The 23062-nt window shown below is 36.7% G+C and overlaps 3 protein-coding genes and 2 long non-coding RNA genes across 10 annotated transcripts; 4 read left to right on the top strand and 1 right to left on the bottom strand.

Annotated features, from left to right (window-relative positions):
• Nucleotides 1–881: 881 nt before the first annotated feature.
• On the top strand, nucleotides 882–2202 carry LOC121973078 (NAC domain-containing protein 2-like). Its single transcript, XM_042524669.1, has 3 exons — nucleotides 882–1196; nucleotides 1312–1592; nucleotides 1674–2202. Exons 1-3 carry the CDS (start codon nucleotides 1019–1021, stop codon nucleotides 1947–1949), a joined length of 735 nt encoding a protein of 244 aa, XP_042380603.1. The 5' UTR covers nucleotides 882–1018; the 3' UTR covers nucleotides 1950–2202.
• Nucleotides 2203–3559: 1357 nt separating this feature from the next.
• LOC121969343 (leucine-rich repeat receptor protein kinase HPCA1-like) lies at nucleotides 3560–8174 on the top strand. Of its 4 annotated transcripts, XM_042519389.1 has the most exons (20): nucleotides 3560–3695; nucleotides 3790–3876; nucleotides 3996–4119; nucleotides 4193–4264; nucleotides 4361–4435; nucleotides 4537–4608; nucleotides 4694–4855; nucleotides 4938–5012; nucleotides 5093–5164; nucleotides 5233–5304; nucleotides 5382–5450; nucleotides 5532–5609; nucleotides 5696–5767; nucleotides 5837–5971; nucleotides 6050–6483; nucleotides 6577–6708; nucleotides 6847–6986; nucleotides 7057–7276; nucleotides 7359–7594; nucleotides 7674–8174. In XM_042519389.1, the coding sequence occupies exons 2-20, from the start codon at nucleotides 3792–3794 to the stop codon at nucleotides 8013–8015; spliced, it is 2667 nt and encodes an 888-aa protein (XP_042375323.1). In that variant the 5' UTR covers nucleotides 3560–3695; nucleotides 3790–3791; the 3' UTR covers nucleotides 8016–8174. The 4 variants fall into 4 exon arrangements, with proteins under 4 accessions (XP_042375323.1, XP_042375325.1, XP_042375324.1 ...); XM_042519391.1 differs by having other exon boundaries at nucleotides 3645–3876; nucleotides 4009–4119; XM_042519390.1 differs by lacking the exon at nucleotides 3560–3695 and having other exon boundaries at nucleotides 3735–3876.
• On the bottom strand, nucleotides 4653–5656 carry LOC121969344. The gene is made up of 2 exons (XR_006108548.1): nucleotides 5516–5656; nucleotides 4653–5448 (listed from the first exon to the last, which is right to left on the bottom strand). It is a non-coding gene; the product is annotated as an uncharacterized LOC121969344 (long non-coding RNA).
• A 2679-nt stretch (nucleotides 8175–10853) lies between the features above and the next one.
• Nucleotides 10854–20175, top strand: LOC121969345 (protein PIN-LIKES 6-like). 2 transcript variants are annotated; one of them, XM_042519394.1, is made up of 12 exons: nucleotides 10854–10980; nucleotides 11476–11689; nucleotides 13202–13281; nucleotides 14367–14491; nucleotides 15130–15251; nucleotides 16015–16206; nucleotides 16889–16963; nucleotides 17467–17567; nucleotides 18065–18117; nucleotides 19125–19319; nucleotides 19573–19719; nucleotides 19831–20175. In XM_042519394.1, exons 2-11 carry the CDS (start codon nucleotides 11504–11506, stop codon nucleotides 19713–19715), a joined length of 1272 nt encoding a protein of 423 aa, XP_042375328.1. In that variant the 5' UTR covers nucleotides 10854–10980; nucleotides 11476–11503; the 3' UTR covers nucleotides 19716–19719; nucleotides 19831–20175. The 2 variants fall into 2 exon arrangements, with proteins under 2 accessions (XP_042375328.1, XP_042375327.1); XM_042519393.1 differs by having other exon boundaries at nucleotides 10860–11689.
• An 827-nt stretch (nucleotides 20176–21002) lies between these two features.
• On the top strand, nucleotides 21003–22732 carry LOC121969346. 2 transcript variants are annotated; one of them, XR_006108550.1, is made up of 4 exons: nucleotides 21003–21233; nucleotides 21603–21712; nucleotides 21854–21916; nucleotides 22171–22732. It is a non-coding gene; the product is annotated as an uncharacterized LOC121969346 (long non-coding RNA). The 2 variants fall into 2 exon arrangements; XR_006108549.1 differs by lacking the exons at nucleotides 21603–21712; nucleotides 21854–21916.
• The last annotated feature ends 330 nt before the right edge of the window (nucleotides 22733–23062 follow it).

The raw sequence follows: 23062 nt of genomic DNA on the forward strand, positions 1-23062 counted from the left end.
ACCAACCCGATCTACGATCACCCTTAATATAGATACTAGATAATCGTTTGACGACTCACTGAGTTCGAGTTCCCAAGCTGAATTTCAGTTACTCAGGCTTTCGAAAGTGGTCTAGATGTCCCGACTCAATGAGACTAGCTCGTCCAATAGTCATCCACAAATAAGATGTAGAATATATGATCACTATATATATATATAACGGATTAAAAAAAAATAGATCCGCTACCTTAGTGGTCCCTTAGTATCGACCTCACGGATATAGAAGAAGGTACATATAGATACACAAATCATAATAATCTTAATTTCACTAATAGCGTCATAGGATATAACGGAATTGATTATCATATAATAGATTTATAGAATTATTTTCTAATTTACTCATTTCTAATGGCATGAGATCACCATAGGAGGCTACTAAGGTGATAGATTTCATGTCCCCAGAGGTATAGTGTCATGGTAAGATATCCAAATTGTCATCTAGACACCCGTAGTTTAATCCCCAACTATGATGTATTTGTAAAAATTTTTCCTCCAAATGAAAAGCGTAATCAAGAATACTGAAGTTTTTAGCTGACCGATGCCTACATTTCTCGGATCAGGTCAGTCATCTTTAATCAATGAAGTTAATTGAATTATTATTATTATTATTATTATTATTATTATTGTTGAGATGCTAGATTTCAGAGTTAATTTCACTAATAGCTCAAGCTATAGCAACTATAGAAATTCAGCCTGACTATTTGAAAATACCTTCCTATCGTCCCACCAAAAATTGATGATTAGTAAAAGCATCGGTAAAAGTTATATTTTGAGAAAGGAGAATGATCAGATTAATCAAAAAAAAACGCTACGGATTCATGCACGTAGTCAAGTCGTTTGTATAAATTCTCTCAAGTCCAACACTACGGCGAGCCTCGGTGGCGGCGCCGCCGAGAGTTGGACCTTTCAGAGCCACCATCTCACTGTCGCCACAGGGCATTTAAACTGCGCTGGTTGTCTGTTTGCTGTAAACCAGGCCATGGCGAGGAAGAGAGACGCCGAGGCCGAGCTGAACCTGCCGCCCGGCTTTCGGTTCCACCCCACGGACGAGGAGCTCGTCGTCCACTACCTCTGCCCCAAGGCCGCCGGCCAACGCCTCCAGGTACCCATTATCGCCGAGATCGACCTCTACAAGTTTGACCCCTGGGACCTTCCAGGTACCCTTCAAATCAAACGCCTCATCGCTCTACTTCTAAACTACTTCAATCGAGCAAAATACTTCTAAACTGAAGTGTGTAATCTGAGGATTTCGAATGGGTTCTGTGAGGGCAGAGATGGCGTTGTTCGGGAGCAAGGAGTGGTACTTTTTCACGCCTAGAGACCGCAAGTACCCCAACGGCTGCCGGCCAAACAGAGCCACCGGAAGTGGGCACTGGAAAGCCACAGGCGCCGATAAACCGATCACACCGCTGGGCAGTGCCCAGCCGCTGGGGATCAAGAAAGCGCTCGTGTTCTACCATGGAAAGGCGCCGAAGGAAGTCAAGACGGATTGGATCATGCACGAGTACCGCCTCGCTAACAGTGATAGATCGCCCAGCAAGGGCAGCCTAAGAGTTCGTCTCCAGCTCCACAGTTCAACTTTCTCTCTCCTTTTTTTTTCCCCACTGACAAGACTTTGCTTTGCTTTGCTTCAGCTGGATGATTGGGTCTTATGCCATTTGTACCACAAGAAGAACGTCTGGGAGAAGTTGCAGCATGAAAAAGAGGCAGCATCAGCTACGAAAACTACGAAATTTTCAGGGATTCAAACAATTTCCGAGAAGCTTCAGCAGATTGATTGCTACATGAACTTGAATCAAGATGGTTTTCGGGGTGCTTTAGCAGCAGATGGACTTGCTTCAATTTTCAATGTATCAAATACAGATCGCAGCTACTTCAGACAGAGCCAACCCTGCTTACCGCCATACTAGAGTTAAACGATGAACTAAAGAGGAATTCAGTAATATGAGATTCCTTTCTTTGTTGATCAATTTTAAGAAACTGATTAGTTTGGCCACTGAACTACTTTCTTATTTTCTGCTAAAATAAGCACGCGTTTTGCAGTTTATTATTATCTGCAAATATCTGAGTTATGCAATGGGCACACTGTTGGCCAACAACAATTGTAGCATGCTTGTAATCAGCAAATGCAATCGATAGGCATCAAAGTGCCAGTCTAAATCATTGGAACATGAACTTTGGCTTACTTCTGAAAGGTTTTATCTGAGGTCTTTATTTCAAACCTCAGGAATATTGGTACAAAAACAAAGGGTATCGAATTCAACTTGAAATTGGATCCTCTAACTCAAGTGATGACTCTCAATTTGTACTGTTTCTTTGAAAGCAGCAGTAAAGACTGAACATACCTTTTGATTCAGCTAGAGGACTTGCTTGATCTGATCATTCAGGTGGTTTCTGATTATTCAGCTCTGATAATGCAATTTGTTATCTTTTCGATGAAACCAGATAAAGTTTTTTTTCCCTATATAACTAATTGATAAGGGACATGAGACTAATATAAAAACTATTTCCTAAGTTTAGCCTGTAATTGAACTAATTATGCTAATACAGTAATCTATAATTACACCAATAAATGACAAGCATGAAATAAATGTTAATAATAGTAAGGGTTAAGAAATTGTGTATCTCCGGTCGAAGCGTCGGACGTGCCGACTGTCTTTAGAGAATTTATTGCCGCCCACGGTGCAGAGGTTCTCCGGTAAAATCCTCCCAAAATCCGACAACCGCTCGCGTCGCTCGTAGGTGCACTCCAAAACGAGCACCGCACTCGGACTCAGAACAACTCGGAAAGAAGGAAGAAGAAGTAGAAAGCAAGGAAAAAGGAATGCTTTGCTTTCTGGAGTGAGTTGAGAAGCAGTGCAGAGGAAGAGACGCACACTTTGCTTCCTCTTCTCACGCGTGCGGATGCGTTGCTTCGCATCCTCACGCGACGACTGGCAAAAACAAACTGGGCCGCCCGTAAGCGCGAGACCCACGAGCTGTGGATTTGCACCCCCCCTTGCGCGCGATGATGGCGTGTGTCGCGTCCGGTTTTTGGATTTCCAATTCGAACCCCCTGAAACCACCTGATTTGGACTTAGTCCGCGCATGCGTGTAGGTCCTCCTTAACTTGACTAAGCTAATATGGAAGTCTTCCATATATAAAGACTTCTAAACTTCTTTAGCTTAACAATGTAGGACTAAAGGGAATTGAATTAAAAATCCCAACATATGCTAAATTGATAAGGGAAATAAAGTTGAGTTAGACAGACTAAAGCTAGACAAAATGAATAAGTTAAATAGTTACTTGAGCCAATCAAACAAATCCAACTTCTTCAAGTTTCATTCTTTACATGTTGGCTGGATTTCATTATCAGCAAAGAAACTAACGTAAATACGGTACCTTAACTATCATTTTTTATGTATTTAAGAAAGACCAACTAATTGTACGTATGTGGGAATACCTGTAAGATACAATATCGTGTTTGACGAGTATTTAGTGCTGTCCTTATGTTGGCTAGCTGGCTCGAGAAAGATCTTTGACTTATTAAAGTCTTCGCCAATCATATGGTGTCTTCAGTATTCACGATTGGACAAGTTTTGTGTCTCCATGCTTCTTCGAGCCCCTAAAATCTTTCTTCACCTCATGCTCAAGAAGTACTGCCGGCTCTAGAGAGGTTTGAGAGATCTTAACGGGCTTATGTTTTATGATTGCTTGCAGAATCTAAAAAGGAAAGAAGTAAACAAAAACTTGGTCTCTCTTTGTTGCAGTCATGGCTTGTACAAAATTCTTGCCTCTGCTGTTCATGTGGCTGCTTGATCAGCAACTTGGCTCCTGTAGCACGGATCCACAGGATGGTACTGATCTTTTTTCTTTTCCTGATTCTACGAAACAAATTAGCACAGTTTAAGGAGAAGAAAAGAGTGGCTGCCATGAATCTGCTGATGAACTAACTATCAACCCTAAAATATGGCAGTCTATGCTCTCAGATCTCTTTCTGGTGAATGGAAAAATGGGCCTTCGAGTTGGAGGCACTCAGATGATCCGTGTGGTAATTGGGATGGAGTCAATTGTAGCAACTCAATAAGGGTCACAGAGCTGTGAGTTTATCTCAAACTGTGCTGAAATTTTAATAAACTGGTAGAATTTCAATTCATTTGTTTTCTCTTTCAGGAAGCTATTCAACATGGGCATTAAGGGTACACTAAGCAATGCTATAGGAGATCTTACTGAATTGCAGCTCATGTAAGTTTAGTATACTAAATCCAATCCTTCAAACACTTGCCATAAGTTTTAGTTTCTGAACCTCAAGTTTGTGGATTGTGCCACCAATTTATTCAGAGACTTTTCCAATAACAAATATCTCAACGGCCAACTTCCACCTAGTATTGGAAATTTGAAGAAGCTCAAGACTCTGTGAGTCCATCAGCAACTTCTCCATCTCATCATTCTGCATTTCTTGAATTATAGTGCTCAACTACAAACATAACCTAGATGCTCTCTGAACTGCTTCTCAGGATACTGATTGGTTGCAAGTTCAGTGGTACTATTCCTGTTGAACTAGGCAATCTATCCCAGCTCCAGACCTTGTAAGGATGTAATTTCCACTGTCTTACTATTTTTGCTAGCTGAGGAACAAGAGTCTGATGATTCCCACCTAAACCTGTGTCACAGATCATTAAATGCAAACCATTTTACTGGTAGAATACCTGCATCCCTGGGTAGGCTCGCCGACCTCGTATGGCTAGACCTGGCAAACAATCAATTAAATGGAAGCATCCCGATTTCAGCAACTGAAGGTTCAGGTTTAGATCAGCTGGCTCACGCTCAGCACTTGTAAGCCTCAGTTTTCCATGCATGATCAAATAAAAAACTTACGCGGTGAAGAATTAACGATGATGAAATATGTTCTTATCAGCCACTTGAACAAGAATTATCTCTCAGGTCCAATTCCACTGAGCCTTTTCAGCTCTAGCATGAATGTTAAACATATGTAAGATGTATCAGCTCTATTGCCACCTGAAGCTTCCTTGTAATAGGCTCTCTGCATACTAACTTGTTGTTTGCATTCAGACTGCTTGACAGCAATAATCTTTCTGGGGTTATTCCAGAATCAATTGGACTTCTTCAGAAACTCGAAGTTTTGTGAGTGCTTGCTATTAATTTCCTTTGCATCAAACTATTTGTTTATATCTTTCTTGCGCTTTTCTTAGACGGCTAGACCGCAATAATTTGATTGGACCAGTTCCTCAAAGTATCAGCAATCTGACAAGACTCAAAGTGCTGTAAGTGATTTCTGGAATCAATGAGATCAAATAACTTCTGAGCTTGAGAAACTGATCCTTGCTTGCCTTTGTCCTAGAAACTTTGCAAACAACGAGCTAACAGGAATGATACCAAATATGACTGGAATGCATGCCCTCTACAATCTGTGAGAATAAGCCATTTCAGGACTAGCTTGATTTTCCATTTGGTGAAATGGGAGATTATGCATACCTGATTTCATTTACAGGGACTTGAGCAACAACTCATTTGATCCTTCAGAGGCTCCATCTTGGTTCTCATCTGGACTTCAAAATCTCACAACTCTGTAAGTGTGCCAAATATTCAAATGAATCTTGAATTGTAGCTTTCCTTCAAGATATGCAGTGCTTAATCTAAGAATCACTTCATCAGAACTATTGAGGCAGGAAAGCTTCATGGGGAAGTGCCGGAAAAGCTGTTTAGCTTCCCGAACCTGCAAGAAGTGTAAGTATTTCATGCACAAGAGAAGGTCTAAGAAATCAAGAAAAGTACCTCATTTCAAGTGACTGACAGGAAGTTGAGTAGGAACTCATTTAGCGGCGCCCTCAATATGGGAGCCAACATCAGCAAGCAATTGAAGGTGGTAAATTTTCAAAACAATTTACTTACCTCAGTTATGGTCTCTTCCAACTACAATGACAAACTAATGTGAGCACAGTTAAGATATCTCCTCATTTCTAAGGTAATTTTCCCCTGCATGTTCTTAATCCAATCACATATCTGCAGACTTGTGGGGAATCCGGTTTGCAGTAACATGCACATATACCAAACAGAATACTGCCAAGTTCCAGGACAAGGTTTCACAATCAAATTGTCTGACAGTATCGTCTGTTCGAATCCTTACGAAGCAACATCAATGTTCCGGGCGCCGTACTTCAGTTATCTAAATGATTCAATATATTACCCACAATTGAGGGAAAACATTTCAAATAAACTTGGAGTAGCTCAACGATTCTCGATCGACAATTACTCCTTTGATAGTGATGAGTACTTGCAAGTGCACATGAAGTTTTGCCCTTCAGGTTCAGGTTCAGGTTCAAAGTGCTTCACAAGTAAAGAAATATTGATGAATCTGGATCTGAACAGCAAAATTGATAGCCTCCCAGATGTGTTTGGGCCATTTTACTTCATGATGTCTGAATATCAGTGCCAAGAAAGGGGTAACTGTTCTGAATTCTCACAGTGATAATATGTATTTTCATTTAGTAACTTCACAAAATCTTACCTATTTTTCTGCCATTGGTGATTCTCAGGGAGCAAAATCTTGATAATTGGACTAGTGATCAGTTTTTCTGCTGCATCTTTAGCTGTTATCTGTATCGGAAGCTACGCGATACGGAAAAAGAAGCAAGCTGAAAGGGCTATCAGTAAAAGTGATCCTTTTGGTACTGTATATTGCCAAAACATTACTCATCCAATCAAGCTTTTTTATTTGCAAACATTTAATTTAAGAAACTTTCTTATTGATGCGAAAAACAATTACAAATTCATAGTATGCTCTGCACTAATGTCTATGATTTCAGCCTCATGGGGATCAAATGGTGAAGATATTGGCGCTGCGCCAAACCAACAATCAGTGAGGTTCTTTTTGTACAATGAGCTCAGGAAATGCACTAAGAATTTCTCCAACTCCCAAGTAATTGGAACAGGAGGCTACGGCAAGGTCCTGATGAAATTCAACACACAATTGCATGCATCCCTTGTATTCTTCATCTGTTCCTCCTTCTCTACAGGTCTATAAAGGAATTCTCCCAGATGGACAAATAGTGGCCATCAAGAGGTTGCAGAAGGACTCCTTGCAAGGTGGACTCGAGTTCAAGACAGAAATCGAGTCGCTTTCGAGAGTTCACCATAAGAATCTCATACAGCTCTGTGGCTTTTGCTATGAAAAGGAGGAAAGGATACTTGTATATGAATACATCTGCAATGGAACCTTGAGCGAGAACCTGTCAGGTACAATCTCCACTGCTATGGGGTTCCTGATTCTCTAGGCTTGTCTTTTACATTGATACAAACCAACTCCAATATGCTGCAGGATCAAAATCTACACAATTGGACTGGAAAAGGAGAATACAGATCGCATGGGACTCAGCCACTGGCTTAGCGTATCTTCATGAGCATGCTAATCCACCATTAATCCACAGGGATATCAAGTCGACCAATATCCTTCTGGATGATAACTGGAATGCAAAAGTAGCAGATTTCGGTCTTTCCAAGTTAGTGAAAGAAGTTGAAACAGGCAATGCCTCTTCTTTTGTCAAGGGAACATGGGTAAGCACACATTCCTAAGTATTTCATTATCATAAACAAGACAAAGTAATTCATTACTGATCATATCGAACATTCACAGGGCTATCTGGACCCTGAGTATTTCAGGACCAACCAGTTGACTGCGAAAAGTGATGTTTTCAGTTTTGGCGTCGTGATGCTGGAGCTTGTGACGGCCAGGAGCCCCTTAAAGGGAGGTGAGCACATTGTTGGCGTGGTGGAGAAGGCAGTGAACAGATATGATAGGGAGTTCTATGGACTGAAGCATGTAATGGACGAGGTTCTAGTGGAGGAAGGAAATCTAATTGGTTTCAAGCAGTTTGTGGACTTGGCACTGGTATGCACACAAATGTCAGCTGAAGAACGTCCAGCTATGAGTGAAGTTGCAATGGAGATCAGTATGATTATGAAAAATCTAGACTGAGCAAGAAACTCCAAGAAATCCAAAGGATGCTTCCATCTATTAAACTTTAATTTGTATGATAACAAGCGATTTGTTGATGAATTGTCAATACGAATGCGAGAAGATTCTTGTGAACTCTGACACTTGGCTTTTGACTAAAGAACAATAAATTTTTGTCCACACAGCTACACGTCACACTTCACATGGCTTCTGTGAAAGAAGACACGATATGCATGATTCGGTGCGATCAGCGTTTAAGTTTTTATGATCTTGACAATATTTAATGATACTGATAATATTAAATTTAAACCTCTCTCTTTAAAATATAGCACCATGAACTATAATCATACTCTTGAAAAGAAAATAAACGAGAGTTTTAAGATATATTAGTTGATTTATATTGATTCATATGTATTGATGATTTGAATAAATATATAGGAAGAGATTATCGTTTACATGTGGATGTGTAGGAATGTAAATTTAGGACTCAGATTATACTGAATCAAGTTGACTCGTGTACAAGTACGATCTGCACGGTGTCGGACCGGTCAAGGTAAAATTTACCTAAGTGGAACAACTAATATTTTGTCACATGGATTCTTTTTATTTGCTGCTCAAGAATGACAATTTCGTATGGCCGCCGGTTACCATTAATCCTTGAGCATTTAATGGTCATTATTCGATGTTCAATACAGGTGGGGGATGATACTACTACATAAATAGAAATCATGGTCTTGAGCAGTGCACACACAAGAAGAAAGTTATAGCTCTCCACCTACGTTCTCCCTCCTTATTTGTCGTGATAGCAATTCGGTACCTCTCAGTTTATCGTGATCATCAATACTTGGTGGGAATCACGGTTGTCCGTTATATCTTTAGAAATAGACGACCCGAGAAAATCTGCATGGTGGAGGTGGGGTGAATATGTTTTAAGGAAACTGTGTTTATCGCAGGTCTCGGTCTGCTTTGCCTTTAGGCCGTCCTATCTCTAGTCCGCTCTATCGCTCGATCGACTCTACCTGATTTGCTACTCAGCCCAGTCAACCACTTTGCGACTCGACCGATCTACACTACCAGATTGGTTGCTTTGCTCGATCGAGCACTAGATTTGCTCTGTGACTTGGTCGTCCCGCCCACTCGGCTACTCTGCCACTTAGTCGTTCGCCTCAATCAGCCGTTCTACTGCTCTGTCCACTCGGCTTGATCTGCTGCTTTGTCCGCTCGGTCGATCTGTCTGCTCGGTCGCTTTGCCCGCTCAAGCGATCTGTCCACTCGGTTGCTCTGTCGATCTGCCCGCTCAACTGCTTTGCCAATCTATCTACTTGGCCGCTCTGTCGCTCAACTGCTTTGCCCGCTCGACCTCTTTATCTACTCAACTACTATACAATCTACACTCAATACTTAGCATAAATGAGCCCTATTGACAATATAAGAATATCAGATCACATCATCTCGTTAGATAAATTAAATTAAATTTAATATAATTTAAATTCAACTCATCTTTTAAAATCTCTCACAGATTATCTGACAGTTGCCAAATAACATCCATCTTTTTTAATACACAAAATGTCAAATTCATCCCCACAAATAATATGACTCATTGCCTGGTTGATGTGACCGTACGATAAACGACACAGTGGTCTTTGTCAACTGTAGTTTTCATCTATTTTAATCAGTGATGAACAAACGAAGCTAACTACGCAATCGAATCTCTTTCACCATGAAAAAAAGAAGATGAAGAACATTTAAATAGGATGAAATTGATGAGTTTTTATCCAATCCAATGATTATATAAGAGAATAATATTTATTTGTGAAGAATCCAATTCCCTTACGTCTAGGTTCCAGCAAACATTATTGCTTTCCTCGGAATATGCTTTAATTCCAGTAACTCGAAGACTATAAAATTTATTAGAGTTTTTATTTGATTTTTTGTTCTTAAAAACTTTTCATTGCTGCCAAGAATTTAATTTTCTTTATTTTTAGATTTCCAATATGTTGAAAAAAATACCATATCTAATTTTATTTTATAAAAGTATATCTCAATAAAAATGACGACTTTTCAGTTCAGAAGTAAGATCTCTTAAATTATTTTTTATGGTCAAGAGGATGTGTCACTTATATTTACGGTCAGATCATAATCGTGATATGGTCGCAAGTGGTTGTGATCCTTGCCTGGGTTCATCGTCCCCACCAGGTTATAATTTTTATTCGGAGTAGACGGGCAGAGACCGCCCGGAGGATTCCTTCACTTGGCGCCTAGTAATCTGACCACTTATCCACCACCGGAGGTCTTCGGTCGTCCGCTCCCAATAAAAACTATAATTTGATGGGGACGATGAATTCAAGAAAAGATCGTAATTATTTGCGATCGAATCATGATCATGAATCTAATTATAAATATGAGTGACATATTTCTTAGATAAAAAAAAACGATCCAAGACACCTGTGCTCTTTCAGTTCGACCTTTTAATTAATTAGTTAATTAATTCAGTTATTTTTCAAAGAAAAAAAAAATCAAAATCGTAGGACAACTTCCTGTTTTGAAGTTTCCGTTTATTTCGATATTCCGGGACCATTTTGGTAGTTTTGCCCTTAGGACTTAATTGTGAATAATTTATTTTAAATGGTTATTTTAGATAACTGACATGGACGATCTGGCCTCTTATTTCCCTTTGCGATCGCTGGCTGTCCTTTTCAAAATAAAAATATTAAAAAAATAAATATTTTTTGTTCCTAATTTTTCTATATTTTTATATTCCCAGTCATAAGTTTTGAATTTTTGTTTGCATAATTCCAGGGATCAATTGGTAAGATTCCATCTGAAATTATAAAAGGAGGTGTGTGCCACGGAAGGAACGCGGTTCACAGTCAGTCGTCTCTGCGATTTAGGAGCGCGAGGGAGTAGAGACGCCGGAGCGTTCTTGGAGGCTTTGTATCTAAAGGAAAGGTCAGGAGACAACTTGATTTTTCTTGACGGAGAACCGGTAAGAGCGAGAAGCTTTCTTCACTGTTCGGTTGATTCTGGTTTATTCTAGGATGATAAAGAGAGCAAGTATTGATCAATATTCGGTCTCGACGTTCTAGTTTAATTAGGGTTTTGTACTTTTGTTTACTTCTGCACATTTGGATTGCATCAGCAATACAAGATCTTGATCTGAATAGTAAAGTTGGAATTTTTCTCCTGATATCAGCGTACCTTTTTTGGTTTCTTCGCCTGCATTCTTCTTATTTGTGGAATATTGTCGACCTTGTTGCCGCTTCCATCTTGTAATCTTCTCGAGTCTATACGTGAGAATTTGCGTGATTCTTTCTCATTTGATTTTTTGCTGGGCTACTAGTTTTTGGGTCTTTGTGAATGTAAGTTTCATGAGTATGTGTTAACCTTGTATCTCGAAGTTATCTTTTCTCCATATATATATGTTTCCAACTATTTACCTCAGAGGACAACCTGGTAAAAATTTTGCTTGTGGATTCTGTAGGCATTATCGTAATTTAAACACTATCAATATGGAGCGTTCTCTTTTGGAGATTATAATCAACAATCAGGCCGGAAGTGACGAATCCATCTTTGCTTTGATGAAATTTGCTGTTCTACCAATAGCAAAAGTGTTTACCATGTGCTTTATGGGTGTGCTAATGGCCTCCAAGTACGTCAACATTCTTCCTGCAAATGGACGAAAGCTTCTCAATGGCGTATGTGGTTAACTATTTTTGTGTTAAATATATATGGATTTCATACTTATAATAAACTTACGTTAAACAATTGTTTACGGATAATCCTTCTCTGTCATTTTCTTTGCTTTACTTTGACATTCTTCCATAACAATTGTGAATTTGAACAATCATAAGATGATCTTAGGGTTTATTTACAAGCAATTAGTTTATTTCATACTTCAGAGTCTTGGAGAAAACGTCACAACAACTTGATATGCATTTTTGAATTTCAGTTGCATGGCTATTTTTCTTGAGCTCTAAGTACATTTTTGTGGAAGACAAGTGAAGTGGACTCACTAGGCTGAATCAATATGATCATAGGATGCAATAAAACAGTCTTAGATAATATCTATGAGTCAAGTGAGACAGATAGATCCACCTTTTATCCTTGGCCTGGTCTCATCACTCTAGGGAATTCTTGCCTTTCTAATGTGGTGTGATTTTTCACCTTCTAGTCAGTTCCAGCTATCAGTTATTTCAATGCACACTAGTATCTAGTAGTCAGGTACGAACTAGTGCCATATCAGTTCGAGCAAGGCCCTTATAGTACTTTTTTGAGCCATAAATGGAGCCAGTATTTAACTTTTTATACCTGGACCATGTGTTGAAATTGTTGTCGGACCATTGTTGAATCTGATCTGAGGGACAAGTTGTTACATTATTCTCTGTGAGTGCATGTGATGAGTTGGTAAACTTTTTTCCTTGAGAGCGTGTGGCTGTTAGATGAGGGAATTCCTTTCTCCATAATAAGGATTAATGATGTACGATATCCTTGTCTATTATAGCATGAACATTCTGCATTGAACATTCATGATAGATTATATTTTATTATAATGATTTGCTCTTTGGAACTTTGCTATATCAAGTTACCTTAGTTAACTTGTATAATGTTGTATTTGTAATTTACTTAGTCTGTTTATCATCATGGATTTTGTAATAACACCTGAAATTTTGCAAATCTACTATGAATATCCTCCATTTAATATTCTTGTCACATGAGATATTTATATTCTGCAAAAAGCAAACAGATGACTGGATTGTAAGTTCCATAAATGAATTATAAGTTATAACATAGAAATATATTCATGCTTCTACTTGTGAGACTACATAAATACAATAGACAACGACCATCTTTAAAGATAATATTACATCATACCATGAATATCATTGAAATTCAGGTATGTCCTGAATATGCTTCTAGTTCACTCATCTATTAAAGATGAGAGAAAAGTGGTTGATTTTTAATCTCTAAGGAAATACAAGGTTTATTTCTTTAATAGTGAACTAAACAGGAATTGAAGAAAAATTTTGATACATGCCAATAAAAAGGAAAGTGATTTTATGTAAGGTATCTTGATTCCATAGTAAGCAAAAGAAAAAAAAGAAGGTCGTGTATTAATCGTTTTGTCAATTTTAGTTCTTGTAAATTATTTGTTTTTTCTTTGGTTAGACAGACACAAATTTTTACATGGTATCTAATACATGTTGCAGCTTGTCTTTTCTCTTCTCCTTCCATGCTTAATTTTTTCTCAACTTGGGCGTGCAATCACTTGGCAAAAGCTACTAGAGTGGTAAGACTCATTGATGGCTCTCTCATTATTCATTTGTTATTTTTTTTTTCTTATGGATCTTTATAAATGTGCTTTGTGATCCTTCCTTATTGTAGTTAAATAACTTATATTGTGGTATTATTGCTAATTATTGTCTTACAGTAGCATTGTTGAATGTACTTGGTGTGTGTTGTAACTGAATGTGGGCATTTAGAAAATTGAAAATGACAATTTAACAGTGAAAACTTCTTTTCATGTTTAATGGAGGATTTTGTTAGTCTTCAACAAAGATCATCTTTATATGTGCTACTGTTTCATGACAATGATACATCAGTTTATTAGATTGTAGTTGTGCCACTCTTCTTTAATTCTGGAATATTTTATATAACACTAAGTTTGATCACTGTAAATTTGTTCATTTGATTCTAAATGACCTCAGTTGGTCTATGATTAAATTAAGAAATGTGTTTCTCTAACCCAATTTTCCCCAAATTGCTACTGGTGTTAAAATATTGGATGCTAACAGGCACATAACATGAGCTCCATGATGCTCATATGATGCAGAAACACAAAAACTTATGTGATATACACATTCCTATGGACATGAAACTTGATATAAAGAGGATTCATGATGTTGAACTTCTAATAGCTCGAGGATCTTTTGTTTTTAAGAAAGGTTATTTAACAAAGCACCTTCAATTTAATGCTCAATTGGTTGTGTAGATTGATTACTGTCTTGTCAAATTTTGAGATTGTTAGGAATTTTGATGAATGAGTATTAGATTGAAATAAATGTCACTATAATAGATTAAATTAGAGGATCCAAAACTTCAGGGTTCGATTGTTTTAAACTTTTACGTGGTAATTTCTGAATTTCCCTTTCCTTTTGAGCTAATGCATCCGTGTCGGATTACTACTTATTGTTTGGGTTGCTATTTAGTGCCAAAATCTTTTATGCTCTCACTCTTTCACTAACACTTGCATTCCAAGAGACACAAAGATTTTTTGCTCTGTGTTGATAAAGAAGAATACTATCCTCATGTTCCAACTCAGCAAACAATATGTCTAGCAACAAATCAAGATATCAATATTTCTGTCATCTGCAGGTGGTTCATTCCTTTTAATATAATTCTATCTACCATATTTGGATCTCTTGTGGGTTTCATTGTTGCTTCCATTGTTCAGCCACCATATCCTTACTTCAAGTTCACCATCATTCACATTGGAATTGGTAAGATGTCCAATCTTAATCAGCATTTCCTGTTAGGGTACAATTGTTTCCTTTTTTAGGACTTAGTGTATATGTATGCTCAATTTCTAGCTCATCTTACTTAAGTTTATTTTTCTTTTAGCTGAATCGTGTTTTTGATTTTGTATTTATGTGCTTTACTCCCTAATTTTTATCTTAAGTATTTAAAAGCAAGTGGTGCCTAACATCCTACCTAATTAAATATCTTGAGACATGTTTTCTACTTTGCCATCACTTATTTAGACTTTTCAATGTGCAATCTGTTTAGATAGATTGTTGTTGCTACTTGTGCTTACACTTCTGTAGCAATATCCAAGTTAAAGGTTAGAACTCATTGTTTTTCTAAAAAAAAAGATTCAAATTCATTTCATCAATGAAATTCAAAGGAACTCATATTATACTGCATAAATTTTGCAATAAATATTTAAGCAGAGAGAGACATGTACTTTCTTCCCACCTTAAAGTGATGAGTTTGTCTAGTTGTTTTACAAATTTAACTTTTTTTTATATGCGATGTAGAAGAAAGGCCTAAATTTTACTAAGAATATGTATCTTTGTGACCTGCATCAAATTGCTATCATCAGTTTTTTTCTTGTATTTTTCTATGATCTTGTGTACAGGAAACATAGGGAATATACCTCTTGTTTTGATTGCTGCTCTATGTCAGGACAAATCAAATCCATTTGGTGATTCTGCCAAATGTAGCCAAGATGGAAATGCATACATATCATTTGGCCAGTGGGTAAGTAGTGTTCTACTTTAAGCTTTAATTCAAGCAACATTCATTTCATTTATTCAGGGAACTTTTAATCACATTTTAAAGTTATCCATGTGCCTATTTTCTTTGATTACAACATCAACAACAACACGCCATTAATTCCAACCATTCAGGTCTGTCTACGTGGAATTTATTTGCTTTTCCCCTTGACTAATGAATGATTTCCTAGCAGATTAATTTTAGATATGAGTCACAAAATTTACTATTGTTATAATTATTTGGTGGGGGTGTATTGACCTCAATTTTCCTTTGCATCACATCTAATTGCTTGGGTTCTAACTCTCATTTAAGCTGCACTTTGCTAATTTTATAAAGAAAGTAGGATTTAGGTTTACTACTTGAACTTGGATATACTTAATGTCATGTGTGTCAGGTAGATAATTGGTCCATTAATTTGTGAAACTAGAATGTGGTTAAAATTAATTTAGTTCTATGACATTGGTCAATTGAATTTCAATAATTGAAAAGATATTTTCTGCTATGTTTATATATGGAAGAATTCATACTTGATGGTGAAGAATTTGAAAGTTGTTTCTTCTTTGAGCCTGAGTTGGGAGAAGTATAAAGTATATTTATTTATAAAAATAAAGCTTCCATCTCCTTTCCATTTTTTTTCAAGATTAGATTTGTTTGGTTTATGCTCTGGACATTCCAAGATATGCATTTTGGCACCAGTAGACTCTATGTTCAGAGAGACCTTATAAGCTTTTATTTTGCAAATTGACAGGTTGGTGCAATAGTCTTGTATACCTATGTTTTTCAGATGCTTGCACCGCCACCGGGTCAAACCTTTGATGGGGCAGAAGAGGCAAAGCTTCCAACTAACCATCCTTTGGAGAACTCTGAAACTGAGAAAGTTCCATTGCTAACTTCAAGAGAGGCCGAATCTACTGGACTTGAATCTCCAAAACAAGGAAAAGTATGAAAAAATATATCTATATGCTTATTTAAATTAATTTGAACCAAATCATATTGACTTAAAACATTATACTACCCTATTTAGTAGCGACTGGATTGTAAGTATTAAACACTTGGTTTTGCAAGTGATAAATAATGGATATCAATTATATATTTTTAATATTTTAATACTAATTGCATATGTCCCTACAGTTGCCCATAAACTATGCAGTCAATCAATTTCATATTGTTTACATTTTTTTTTTTGAAAATTGCATAGCATGCAATATATGACATGTAATAGTTGTTAACCAAAAGTTACAATGCATATAACAAAAAATTTATTCTTGGCCTAAGTAATACATATAACTTGCTTTTTTTTGTCTGTCAATTTGGCAAAATTGGTTTAGTGCAATGAATAATTAACTTGAACATGGCTTTGAATTTAACAAGCCAAGGATTGTTTAGCATGTATCCTCCTAATGTGGCCACAAGACTTATTTAGTTGCATAAGCAACTTAAGCAATGACAATCTGTGGTTGTCATTACCTGTTAACTTATGTTAATTGGTAACTGAGTATTAGTTTGAAAAATGAAGGAACCTTGTTTAATGTTCTTGGAGTTGATTTATAAATTCCAACTTCTTATGTGAATATCCGAGCTTAGATTATTGTATATCTGACTGGGATTGGACGGTTATGCAGATAATTGTCACTCTATGCTATCTTGTGGAAAAGCTAAAGCTCAAGCAAGTTTTTCAGCCTCCCATTATTGCTTCAGTGAGTATTTGAAGTCACTAGGATGTTCAATATATGAAACTTAAAGCATTTTCTATAATTTCTTGTCTCATGGATATGTGATGTTATTTATTTATTTATTTATTTTGAGAATATAGAAAATGATATTGGCATGCCTAGTATAATGCACCATTTTTTTGTTTTAATATAAAAATGAGTATTTGTTTACAGCATCATATTTGTTTAAACTTCTCTAATGCATGTTTTAGTTTAGTTTTACAAACTCTAATCAAGTTGAATTTGCAACTTGACTAAAGTATTGTAATGAAACTTTGAGGACATTTTGCAAAAGGGGCAGACATTTGGGGAAAAACATGGAATTCTTTCGAATTTTGGTGGTGGTTATTTGCATTCATTGAATGATACTTTTTAAAAATGATTTTGTCTTTAAAGTGTTATATAGAAGCAATCATTTTACATGATTACTTTATATGAATCATGTTTTATGTGGTATCAGGTATGACTAATGTTTTATGTTGCATCAGGCTCTGGCAATTCTCATTGGCACTATACCATTTTTGAAGAACTTCATCCTGACTGATGATGCCCCGCTATTCTTCTTCACCGACAGTTGTCTTATTCTTGGGTATTGATCTGTTCTCTTTTCGTCTGCAAATTTTATCTTGTTATTAAATTTAAGAACTTTGCCATTTAGTTACACTTTGTGGTTCCAATCAGATCAGGAAACAGAATCTTAAAACAAAAAAAAAATGTAGTTACCTTGTTATGGTCAAAATAGCATGAATGATTTCTATGAATCATAATACTACAAAGACGCCATACTCAAGCTGACAGTAAAGCTTGTTAGTATGAGTATTTGAACTGTTTAGGAAATATCAAGTTGCTACTGCAGTTTTTCTTTAGTAAATTTGAGTCGAAGAATTAAGTTAACTTATTGGCTATCCGTTTTGTGTTAATTGAATTATGATGAACTGATGAGATGAGCCTAAAGCTGTTGTCTGGTGGCTAGTTAATGACTTAGTTATTTGCATGGTTGATATTTGAGGACCTCTATTTTTGTAGTTGCATTGGAAGAACAAAATCTCTATTAAGTGGCTCATATTGATGTACTTTGCTTTGTAGCGAAGCAATGATACCGTGTATTTTGCTTGCTTTGGGTGGAAATCTCGTGGAGGGTAAGTCATCTGCTATTTCTCAAGTAGCATTTCTTAATGAAACAAACATATATGATATCCTATGTTTCTTAGCCTAAAGTTCTTCCAGTCATTTTCACTATACAAATGACAATTCTTTCATCTAGTCTTCACTCCTCACCAACGAACCTCCCACTCATTTTGAATCTGATACTGGAATGTGAGGATCTCTTAAGCTCTCCAATTCTACTCCTCAGTGCTCTTCAGGGTTATTAATTTTTACACTCAATCGATGGATAGACTGATAAGCTTATTTTGCTATGGCAATTTGGTAAATTTCAAGTGTTTTTCTGTCTCATAGCCTCGACGTGTAGCGTCATAACCATGCATCTCATTCTCTGGGTTCACGGGAGGTTATGGAACTTTCATGCAGAGGAGAACCACGACTTTTTTTGATGGGTACTTTTTTAAAGAATATTGAATTGCATAGTCATAAAAATAAGCATATGAAAATGTTTAGAAATGCTTGTTGTTAGAATCTAGTGCATTTTTGAATGGTAGAAGCTTAGTGCATTTGATAGGGTATTAGCATTTAGTTGTTCTCATTAGCTTCAACCATGGGAAAATGCCAAAAGTGGGAATAAGGTTTAGTTTCATTATAAGCAGTCATATAACTATATAAGAAAGCAAAACATGGTGTACAACTTGCTCATAAGGTATTAGATACAACTCTGTAGTTACCTACTTTAGTAGACAACTAACACATAGTCTCGATATCGGAAAGGTGACTTTTAAATGCTCGATATAATTTTCCTAAAGATGTTTTCGACTAACAATTTACTTTAACTGTAGGTAAGAGTAGTAATAATAAATTTGTTTACATTTTGTGGCCAAGCTTATAGGATATTGCTGGTAAAAGTTGAACAGCTATATTAAGAGTGATTGCTGCAATAATTAACCTAAACACTAACAATTGGATTTGCATCTTGGATGTAGAAAATCCATAATGTTAGAAGCTATTGGTTTTAATGACACTTGTTATATACCAGGCCCTGGTGCAGGCAGTAAAAGACTGGGTTTACGAACAATCGCCGCTATCATATTCGGAAGATTGGTTTTGGTTCCTTCTACAGGACTCGGCATCATCACTATTGCAGACAAGCTTGGTCTTTTTCCCAAGGGTGACAAAATGTTCAAATTTGTTCTGCTGCTGCAGCACACAATGCCCACGTCTGTCCTTTCTGGTATTAATTTTTTTACCATTACCGTCCCACTTAACCCTCTATGCAAAGCAAATCTAGTGTAACCTTTTTTTTTGCTAATATCCTTTCTTTTTTCGTGCGCATTATATTTGATCCCGTCTTCCACATTCTTCTTTTTCTATCCCTTGAAATAGCTACATTGCTTTAAATTGAAGTTCCAGCCTCCCTTATATTTCATTTTCTAGATCCTATCATCTAATGATTTATAAAATTATATTACCAATTATGCAAACAGGTGCAGTTGCTAGTTTAAGAGGCTGCGGGAAGGAAGCAGCTTCTATTCTATTTTGGGTTCACATCTTCGCTGTCTTTTCCATGGCTGGATGGATTGCTTTTTATGTTCATATGCTTTTTGGAAATCAGACAGTGTCCCTTTAATGTGGTATGCAACTCTTACCTTCAATGCTTCCTTCACAAAATCGGAGAAGAGATGTACATTCTGGCAAACGATTAAACCAACTTTAACGCACACCCTTCTTTTCTTTTTCTTCAGACTGATGTAAATATTTGCTCGTCTGAGTGACTATCAATAACTCATCATCTGCAAAAAAAAAAAAACTGGTCTTCGATGCCATTGCCACTGTATCAAAAAGCTTTCTTAGCTGTTTATTCTTCTTCTTTAGCTGATAGTCCCATAGTCACTGGGATCTCGCCGCCTCTGGCGAAGAGTCAGCCTGCCCCTCATGAGAGTTTCAGATCAAGCACCTGCTCGCCCAGTGACCAATTCCATTTTTCAGTTATACTATGAACAAAGTCTGTACATCTGTGTCAGTCAACCATTGTTAATCTTTGTAACAATTAAATTATTTTAGATTAAGTTGGAACAATTTCACTTTCATTATTCAATTTGTTTGTTGTCGTTGTTAATTTTATTTACACTCTTGTTTTGCCATAATGATATCGAATGTTCAAGTCTGCTGTTGCTGCACAAAATCATTCCAGTAGATTCAAATGACTGTGGTGTGTTTATTTGAGTGGGCAAATGAGTATGAGTAAATTTTACATAACGGCTTTTGATCTAAAAGAGTCACGTTCTTTATTTATCCAAAAAGAACATCCTAATTTTAAAACTACCAAAAAGAGTATTAAACATAATGTTATTCCCTTTCTATTCCTCCTATCAATCTCCTAAATCTCCTTTCTCATCGTTTTTCAATATATCCTCTATCTCCGGGATTAAAAAGGGCATGATATGTTTCCATATTAGGTTTACCGTTGGATTCGATATGATCTCATATTAGGCTCATGTTGCACTTGATATTTCCCATATCAGACTTAGCATGGGTATGATATTTTCCATATCAGACCCAACCCGAGCTTGATATTTTCCTATATCATGCATGTTGGGCCTGATATGATCCAATATCAGGCTCAATGTAGACATGATATTTTTTTTATATCAGACTTACTTATTGAAAAATAGTGTAAGATTTAGGAGATTGGCGGGAGGGATATGAACGAAATAATATTATTTTTGATATTCTTTTTGATAATTTTGAAATTAGGATGTTTCTTTTGATAAATAAGAAAAGAGAAATGATATGCATCTCGAAATGCTTTCTCGAATTCATATCTCGACTGATGTGGATTCCTGCATGGGCATGACACGTTAGCACTAATTTTGGGGTTTTTTCTCTTTGCGTCGCTCGATTCGCGCTCATTTCTCGCCGCTTCCCTTCCTCCTTGCCCTAAAACACGCTCTTTCTCGTCGCCTCCTTGCCGTCGCTCTTTCTCTCCGCTCTCCGCCCCCATCGAACTCCCGGTGATGCTCTCTGCGCCCTCTGCTCTCTGCTCTCTATGGTCCTAACTCTCGACGCTCTCCCTTCCCATCGAACGTCCGACGACCCAAGATTCTTCCCCTAGCCCTCGCCTGCCCTAAATCTGTCCTGAATCCAGGTATGAAGTATTTTCCTTAGCTGATTTTGTTGGATCTTAAGATTTTTTTTGTTGGATCTAAACATCGCTTAGTTTTCTTCTGTTTAGCTGCTCGCCTCACACTTCCATTGTGTAGATCAAAATAGGGTCGATCAAATTTCATTGTGATGGAGATTCTTGCTTTGTACATTCATTAGTTTGATTGTGTATGGAAGCTCTCCTTCCATCAATTTTTCCTTGTGCGGCATCATCAAGTGTTTAAATTAGGTTGGGATTGATTGGAAATATTGAAGAGATGGAGATTCTTCTGAATGAGATGATTAAGTTACAACTCGACAATACAAATCAAGTGTTTGGTTCCATGATTGATTCTTTTTGTGTAAATTGCAGGGAAGTTGAAGCTTTACTGGTATTCAGATATTCAATTTGTGATATCTGCCGTGATATGATCATTACATTTGCTTAATGTCTGTGGAGGAGTTTATATTGAAAATTGTTATGTAAGTTGCATTTTATCTGAGAATAAGTTATCTAAGTTGCAGCCTGTCTTAACAGCTGTAGTTCTCTATTGTTATCAGGTTGTAATCACCTTTATAGTTTCTTATCTATTTACTATGAAATATGGTCATTGCAATTTGCAGATTTGATTAAAAATCCACAATTTTAGCAATCATAGCATGGAGGAAAGTCGTTGTTTCGGATAGGTTAGTGTTTATAAAGACCAATGTTTAGAGTTTTGTGTGTTTGGTTTAGTAAAATTTTAAAATAAAACATGAGAGAGACCAGTACTGCGCTGACAGACATCTCTTATAACTTTAGTGTTTTGATGTATGTTCTTTACCATCTGGATGTATGGTCATCGCAAAATAGCTTATTTCCTATTTTTGAATTGATTTAGCATACAATCTATGAGCATTAAAAAATATTTGAATCTAAGTAATTCTTGTTTGCTTAATAGGTTGTTATTTGATGGCATCATCAAGTTACAGCTCCATCGACAATACAAAATTTGAACATGTACCATATAGAGATTACGGACGAAGAACATTGGTATGTGTTTCTAGATTGAGCAAAAATCCCGGAAGGAGGTATTATGGATGTGTGCAACATGGCTGGCAAACGTGGGTGATAGCTAGCTAATACTTTGTCTAATGAAGACAGAAGTGAAATATGTCGTGGAAGGTTAGGAAGAATATAGTCAAGGTTAGGCAGTGAATACATTGCTTCTCGTGGGCATAATCTAGGAAATTGGAATGTACCATCAGTGGTCTGGATATTAGTTATAGTGAATTTAACTCTTTTGAATGTATATTTTATTACTTTGTTAGTTCGGTCTTGTTAATTAGTGTTCAGTAATGTTGTTGTTGTAATATGACAGATTAAATGTTTGTAATAACCAGCTTAAGACTAATTGGTTTATTAGTTTAGGTGGTTAGTTAGTGTTGACTAATGTTGGTACTGTAATGTGATAGGATAATTTGTTTTTAGTTAAGATGGATAATGCAGAACATGTTATATAATGGTTTGATCATTTTATAATGATTTATTATGCGTTCTTCTTCTTCTGGACTTGTTCTTACTAGTACCCATTTTGTAATGGTTTGATCATTTTGTAATGATATATAGCTGCCTCTTGATATCTACCAGCATTGCAGAGACCCTTGAACAAGGCATTGTAAGGTTCAACTTGCACAACGCCCTCCCTATCTAAGAAGGTCATAGCCTCATTCAACTTCCCAAATTTGCAAAACCCATTGACAACATCTGTGTATGTAATAGTTAGAGGAGTAAATCCTCAGTTTTTTATTTCTTGAAGAAATTCTATTGCAGTCTCAAGTTGCCGGTTGTTA

The sequence above is a fragment of the Zingiber officinale genome, chromosome 4A (genome assembly GCF_018446385.1).
Source record: "Zingiber officinale cultivar Zhangliang chromosome 4A, Zo_v1.1, whole genome shotgun sequence".
Classification (NCBI taxonomy): domain Eukaryota; kingdom Viridiplantae; phylum Streptophyta; class Magnoliopsida; order Zingiberales; family Zingiberaceae; genus Zingiber; species Zingiber officinale.